The following is a 7,630-nucleotide window of genomic DNA, read 5'->3' as shown; positions in this document are numbered from 1 at the left end:
TGACTATGTAGGTTTGTGGTAAGGACTGCAGGTGTTTAAATCATTATTGTGGTATCCATTAAATACCTCTTCTGATGATATTAATTGCATGATGCTCAATTTTTTATTTTGCTCCCTAAAGGATTGTACGCAAATTTCCAGCAGAGTGACGAAAGATAACAGGAATGTTTATTAGTGGATGGTTGCTGTAGTCGTAGTGGGGGTTTAGTATGGTGCAAACAGATATGTGTATGTGTCACATCCAAAGTGTTCCACCAAATTTGTATGGGACAAAAATATACTGTAGTGTGATGGTAGTGGTTACCATTGTCTATTGTTCCCAACTGCTGGCTATTCTATACATTTCATGATTTCAGATAGATTTGGTGGTCAGTCCTGTCTCAGTAGGGTGAAACTTGAGAATGTTAGTCCTGCACACTAAAGAAAAAAATGTTTGTCGATCAAGTGCCTGTTGCTCATCTCCTGGTGTAGCATTTTTGTATCTTCACCATGTCACCTTCCAATGGAACCAGACACCAACGCTGGGTCGCTTGGCAGTATAAAATACAGTACAGTTTAGAAGAGAAGATGGTCAGTGATAACTTCTTCACCACGCAGTACTGACTTGGAAAGTGTGAGGTTTTTTAATTATTATATGATTAGAATACAATCGGTTCTACCAACACTTTGATTCATTATTTACTTCTCTTATGCTACTTCACCATTTTCCTTTTACGATTTTCTTATACACATACTGCATCGTGAACTGTACAACTATGAGAATCCTTAACTAATCAAATAACCAAACCAGACTGATTTTACACATATAGAGCAGAAATTTTAAAAGTAGGTTATTTAAAAGGAAGAGCTTTGCAAAATATTCATATTTCTATATCGATAAAACCAGTCATCTGCTTATGCATAATCCAAATAGGTGCTATACTGCAGTAAAGTGTAAAATACCCCTCAATGTGTCACTAGCCTTTTAATAATGCAGATCAGCTAAGGCAAAGAAATATACAAAATGAAAGTTTCAGTATTAAATATTAGTAGGCTTCAATACTTCATATTAAAAGCTTTGCAAAACTGCAGTAATATACAAATAATGCTTGAAGTTCAAACAGAACTTCTAAGTAGTTCACATGTAAGTATAACTTATTGCACTTATTCTTTCTGGAAAACTTATTTTTATACACTGAACATACTGAATTTTATTTTATTTTTTTTAAATTCTAAACACACCTGCAATAAGAAAAATACATCATAAACTTAAAGATAATGTATTTAAAATGTGACTAAAATGCATGATTTCCACCTTTCATTTCATCAAAATTTGTCCAGCAAACTAAATTTTACTAACATCCAGTTATCAAGATGTGATAAAGTGCCAAACAGAAACAAATGGAGAAGCTTTCCCAGTACATATTTTATCTGAAACTACAGTTGAAACTACAGAAATTTGTTACAGCTTGACAGTACATGAACACATAAATACATAAAATAAATTAAAACAGTTTACAAGGCCACTTGCACAGATCTCTGAATAGAGACATAATGAGACAGAATCATCTGAATGATAAACCTTGTGGGAATCAAAACAAGGACAGAATTCATACATATACACTCATATCTCCATTCAGCCCATGCCCTGTACCCAGAAAAATACAAATGGCTTTAGTAAAATACCAAAACAGAATGGAAGCCGAGAAAAATAAATAAATGCCCATGAATGGTGCGAGACGCCTCATGGAATGCCATCTTTCCGTTGACAACACTGGGAGGGTGGAACATTCCAGTCATAGATGTAGGAGAGGCGCAATTTTACTTCTTTCTTGCACAGACGACCCTCCTTCTGCAAGGTTTGGTGTTTCTCCAACATGTCCTCCAAGCTCTGCTTGTGCGTTACCAAGTACTTGTTGTTGCAGCCCCGTGACTTGTACTCCGTGTCAAAGCGGGGATCGTGTGTGCGCCGCACATTCACCGGTGCCAGCCAGGCCCCCATAGACACATCTTCACTCTGCCAGACCTTCAGGAAGTTCACATTGAGATGCACATAGTGCACCAGGTCAGCTGACAGGATGTATCCCCCACCCAGCGCATAAGGTAAGTAGTAGTCACACAGCCCCCAGGTACTCTCCTTCCACTTGCCTGCTGCTTTCACCCGTCCCCTGCCAGAGAAAAAGCCCCAATAAAGTCTGCTGACCTCCTTGGCTTTCAGCTCTTCTTTGATGAGATCAAGGCGGGCAAAAGTATCATCATCAGCTTTCAGGACGTATTTAAACTGCACATTCTGGTCCAGCCAGGTATACATATGTAGGAGCTTAAGCGTAAGATTCTCATAGGAATCCCTCAGCTGTGGCAGCAGGAGAAGGTCACGATGGCGTACCTGTTCAGTGCCCAAATTCTGAAGGTCTTCACTGGGCAGCCCCTCGGTGCCAATAGCAAAGTAGCTCAACACATCAGAGTCCCGGTTTGCCAGCCAAGTGCTGCGAATGATGCTCCGTCGTTCTGTGTACTTGGGTCCGGTTATTATCAGGACCACCAGAAACGCCGACAGCTCCTTGGGACGCGCTTCTGGCTGCTGAACCTCGTAATGAGGGGCAGCCCCGGGCAAGTCTACGGCTTTCAGGGTTTCGGAAGTGCATTTTGCAAGAAAGAGGAGAATCACTCCGAAAAGGCAGAGTCCCCCGATTACCAAGGGCGTCTTGTGACGGCACAACAGCCGCATTAGGTTCATGACGTCAGATTTGAAAATCTAAATAGGTTATTTAACAATCGAAAACAATTGTAACAAAAGAGTGTACATCAGAATGAAATTAGAGTTATCGTAGATGTTACTGTGACTAATTTGTGCTGGGTTTATTTTTTCCCTTCCAAAAATATGATCAGATTCATTGTGCAAGGGACATTAGCCGCACATAACCTGTAATCAGACAATGCAATAGATGGTCCATAGGATCATTTTTAAACAATATCACAGTTTTAATATGCATACAGAGGGCTTCAAAATATTGAAGTCACAAAGGAACCGATGTGTTGAGGCTGACCCAATTCTATAAAACTTAAGGAATAAATAAATCATAGATCATGTCAACATTCACCTATCCATTTTCAGATCATCTTATTTAGTAGACTGAAATAATTCCTGCAATATAAATCCAACAACTGGTTTCTAAACACTAAGCATGCGCATTTTGAGTCGTGATCATTAACAAATAATATAACTGAATTTGATTACATTTCTTTAAGATATCAGACGACCCTTTATAACAATACACAATTGAACAACTTGATCGGTTGCGCTAATAGTCGTAGCATCGCCGAAAAAGCAACAGCCTTTCAGAAGACTGATCCACTTGATTGTAGATAAATTTGCATCATTAGGGCTGTTGATTGAATAGGGAGATGCAAGCGTTTACGTTTCTCAACCACATCTTTTAGCCTGGACAAAAACACACCAAAAATGCAGCAATGCAAAGTGTTACTGAAGCTGGAAAAATTAAAACTAATTATATTACAGTTCTGACTGGAAAATACGCTAATTCTGTGTAATAAAGTCAACGCTCAATAAATATAAGAGCTACTCAATTGAAAATATACTGCACAGGGTAGGTGACTATTTAGATTTAAAATAGCAGGTACAGTAGCTATTTAAAACCGCGAATATACCTCAGAAATCTTAAGACGTGTCTAGGTCTCCGACATTATCTATTTTATGCGTTAAGTTTACATGATGTTCACCTTTAAGACATATTTGTCAATGAACAAATTAACTAGTACATAGTATTTAAATTATTTATATACTAGCAACACACGCAAACTGAACAAATAAAACAGCACGCAGACAGCACTGTACCTGATTTCCGATGCGATGTGTCAGGCAGGATTTATCGTTGATATTATAAATGGATTAGCATGAAATAGAAGCATAGTTTCTTCATATACAAAACAAAGCATCAAAACCACCCAATACATTTAATCGTTTATAACTATAAAACGTCTGTCATTTACATGTAAACTCAGATACTATTAATGCTCTTAGCGAGCAGGTTAGCATGGTCGAAGAAATACAGCAACGTTCTGCCCTTGTACAGCAAAATATATTCAGGCCTTCGCTTGTTCTTTGGTTTACTGATTAAGGATCTAAACTCTTCGATTGAGTGCACAGCGCCACCTAATGTGTTGGAGTGGGTGACATGACGGCATCTAAAATAGTAGTGCAGCATTGTAACTGTTCTAAGTACCACACTGCCATCTATTGGACACATCTGATTACTCACAACTTTCTCTGAAACTTGAAACTATCTACTCGTTGCGTCTGAGTATTCCAATTTCCATTATATATTACAATGATTGTTTTTCGTCAGAATGCCTATAGCTAGTTCATTGCTACTGTAGTATTTTAAATGGAGTACATATATACTTCAAAATATCACGTCATGACCTCTTGGGATGAGTTGAATACGTTTTAAATTCTGCCTTTTTGTGCATATTTTAGGGGCAATGTGTCTTTAGTGCCATCACATATACACACTGGTGAGCCAAAACATTATGACCACCCCCACATGATATGAATAACGTTGACTGTCTTGTTCAAAACAGTGCAGTAGGGCTTTGATGCAATGTCATGACACATTAGTCCCATGATCACGGTTACAATTATCTTTAGCAAAATGTAAGACCTTATACTTCGACTCTAAAGATTCTACTTGGGCATATAGGCCTAGTAATACCTCTATTTCAACTCTAACACTTCCGTATATCTTTTAAGCTCAATCAAGTTTGAGCATGATTTGCACCCAGAACTCTGAGCTTCTCGCTGAGATTCTCATTTTATTGTGTTTATCAATGCAACGTAACAATTTTAAGGAAAACAGGCACGGCCGGAAGTACTTACTTGAAGCAGGTGATACGCAAACAGAACCACAGTCAAATATGCGGCCCTTGTCTTGTCCAGGACAGTCAATGTCACACCGGCATGCGCGCTTCGACGGTACAACATTCAGGTGTCGCGGAAATTGTCCATCCTTCACAACTAAAGAGCAGCCAAATATCACATTGGTAAATTATTGACAGCAACAAAAATTCTGCTTATAGCTGAATTATCCGTAACTTGTTCACTATTAATGAAAGTTAGAAAGTGTTAAGCAAATAAATTAATATTCAATTCTTAATATTACTAGAATTGTTGGCCCTATATGTTAAATTGACCTCAGAGATAATTAATCAATTGCAGTCCTCAGATTTTTTAGGTCTCCTTAGGTAGTCAAAATCCTGTACTGCGTGATTGTTTTTTAACGATGTCATTAAAAATAAAGAGCTTTGTAATGTCTATAGCTTTGTTAGCAAAGTAGAGCTATGGTATATAACCTCTCAGATGTTCTTGTTTTATTTATGTGCTTGTAGCCGGTCGATTATAGGCAAGTGTGAGGACTGCAGTTAAGACTGGATACGGGGCGAGTTGGCTGCGTATGCTCTGATGATAGGGTAGGGATAAAAGGAGCAGGCACAGGAAAGGCAGCTCGGGGTCCTGGCGGATTTCGTGGAGAATCGGCGGGCATGTTGAATGCGCAGCATAGGCGCCTTCCTGTTGCTTATTTGGTTTGAATGGGGCGCTGAGTTGCGGGGTAAACTGCTGTTCTTTAGGCATTTGTAAAGTGCAGTTATGGGTCGATGCTTTTAAGGATCTACAAGTAAACCTCCCTGGTGTCGCTTGAATATCTTTTTTTTTATCTGAGGTTGTATTGTGTATTATCTAGCCAGCCGGCTTGGTGGCTCTGGTAGTGGAGTGTAGCGGAAGCGGCTGGCTAGTTTTATTTTCTTTGTTTTGTTTGTGTTTATTGTATGTATATCCTGGGTTGATTATTAGGCAGTTTGTTGCCAGCCGGCCCCTTGTAGTCCGGGTGCAGGTTTGCCCACTGGGTTTGTTCTTATTTCTGTGATTTCCTGTGTCATTCACTAGTGTGATCTGTGTTCACAGTGTTGGATGTGGTTTTATGGTGTATTATATATGTAATTTTTTTTTTCTTGTGTAATGTGTCATTTTGGGGAGCTTCCCTTACGCTCTAATGAAGTAAGAGGGGCATAGTCGTACTGTGGCTTGCTACATGCAGATTCTAGAAAATATATTTAGTATTTGTGTTTTACGGGTAACAATTTGCCTATAGATGCTGCATTCGAAAGCATGACGGTGAATGGCATACGTGCCCCAGATGCTCCTAGGCCCAGTCCCCGGTCTCCCTTGAGTTCGCCTGTCTCCCCGGAAATTGGTAAGTCGAGTTTTGATGTTAGCCGACACATCGGTCTTGTTCCTGTGTTTCGGGAAAATCCCAGGAACAAAATTCACCCTCGTCCAGTTGTGGACTCTCCCTCGTCAGGACCATCTCCACCGCCCGTGGAGAAATGTGACTGTTTCTACTGCCATGAAGTGGGCCATATTATATCTGTTTGTCCTGCGTTAAAGTGCAAGGAAGCTTGCGAAAGGTGAATGTTGTTGCCTGCCCCGACAGCTCTTCACCTTCGTCCTCTAAGCCCTTCAAACTGGAGGTGGATGCTAGTGGGATTGGTGCTGGTGCTGTCCTCTTGCAGGAGGACAACCGTGAACTCGACCACCCTGTTTGTTATTTTTCCCGGAAATTCGTGAAGCATCAATTACCATATAGTACCATAGAGAAGGAGGCCCTCGCTCTTTTATTTGCGTTACAACACTTTGAAGTGTATGTGGGGGATACTCCCAAGCCGGTGACGGTCTACACCGATCACAATCCCTTAGTTTTTCTCTCGCGCATGTGTAACACCAACCAGCGTCTCATGCGCTGGGCCTTAATTGTGCAGTCTTTTAATCTTGTGATCACCCACAAAAAAGGGATTAACAACCTAGTGGCCGATGCCCTCTCTCAGGCCTGATTGAACTTTTCTTTTCTGTGATTGTCTTGTTTTTTTTAAATGGTCCTGTTTGATCATTTTTGTAACTTCTGTTTGTGATTGTGAATTCCTGTCGGAGTTCACTCATGTGTGAGGGGGTGTTATGTGCCATAAGTTTGGGGTACGTGCCATAAGTAGTACGCGCCGTAAGGGAGATACGTGTTGAAAGGTCAGGGTACGTGTTTCGGTAAGTGTTACGTGCCGTAAGTTCAGGAGGATGCCTACAGTTTCTTCGGACGTCCTGCCCACTCGCCCATTCGTCAACCACTCCCTAGACTCCGCCTTCCGGACCTGGCCCCGTCTCCCTTGCCTTCGGAGCAGTTTCTGGTTCGTCAGCTGAAGAGGCTGCAGCTTCGTCACTTCGTCTGCCCGCTGCTTGCTTCTCGCCTGCTAGCTCGCTCTTAATTCGCTTTGCCTTTGGTTTGAATGCTCGTGTATGACTGCTTTTGTTCTTGGTTTCCGATTTTCGCCTCGTCCCTTATTGTACCTTCACCCTGGTTTTGACTGTCGTCTTGATTTTGAACTTTCGCTCGTACTCTGACTTCGCCTCTTTGATCTCCCCTCTGGATACTGTCGCTTTGGCTGTGTGTTTGTGTGTTCACTAGGTGTGTGTAAGGAGTGTCTGCCTTTTTGTTTCTTCGACAACGTGGGGATTACTGTTTGTTTGGTTAGGGAGATAGGCTTAGGCATTGTTCTTTTGTTTCACCTTTTTGTTATATTCATTTAG

At 40.8% G+C, this 7,630-nt stretch overlaps 1 protein-coding gene across 4 annotated transcripts; it reads right to left on the bottom strand.

Annotated features, from left to right (window-relative positions):
- Window positions 1–949: 949 nt before the first annotated feature.
- Window positions 950–5,455, bottom strand: b3galt6 (UDP-Gal:betaGal beta 1,3-galactosyltransferase polypeptide 6). 4 transcript variants are annotated; one of them, XM_023830842.1, is made up of 3 exons: window positions 5,350–5,455; window positions 4,877–5,014; window positions 950–3,421 (listed from the first exon to the last, which is right to left on the bottom strand). In XM_023830842.1, the coding sequence occupies exon 3, from the start codon at window positions 2,714–2,716 to the stop codon at window positions 1,724–1,726; it is 993 nt and encodes a 330-aa protein (XP_023686610.1). In that variant the 5' UTR covers window positions 2,717–3,421; window positions 4,877–5,014; window positions 5,350–5,455; the 3' UTR covers window positions 950–1,723. The 4 variants fall into 4 exon arrangements, with proteins under 4 accessions (XP_023686610.1, XP_023686619.1, XP_023686602.1 ...); XM_023830851.1 differs by having other exon boundaries at window positions 950–3,365; XM_023830834.1 differs by lacking the exons at window positions 4,877–5,014; window positions 5,350–5,455 and adding an exon at window positions 3,836–4,863.
- Between the last annotated feature and the right edge of the window lie 2,175 nt (window positions 5,456–7,630).

The sequence above is a fragment of the Paramormyrops kingsleyae genome, chromosome 8, assembly GCF_048594095.1.
Source record: "Paramormyrops kingsleyae isolate MSU_618 chromosome 8, PKINGS_0.4, whole genome shotgun sequence".
Lineage (NCBI taxonomy): Eukaryota > Metazoa > Chordata > Actinopteri > Osteoglossiformes > Mormyridae > Paramormyrops > Paramormyrops kingsleyae.
Note: the sequence above shows the minus strand (reverse complement) of the source record. Positions and strands in the feature narration are given on the sequence as shown.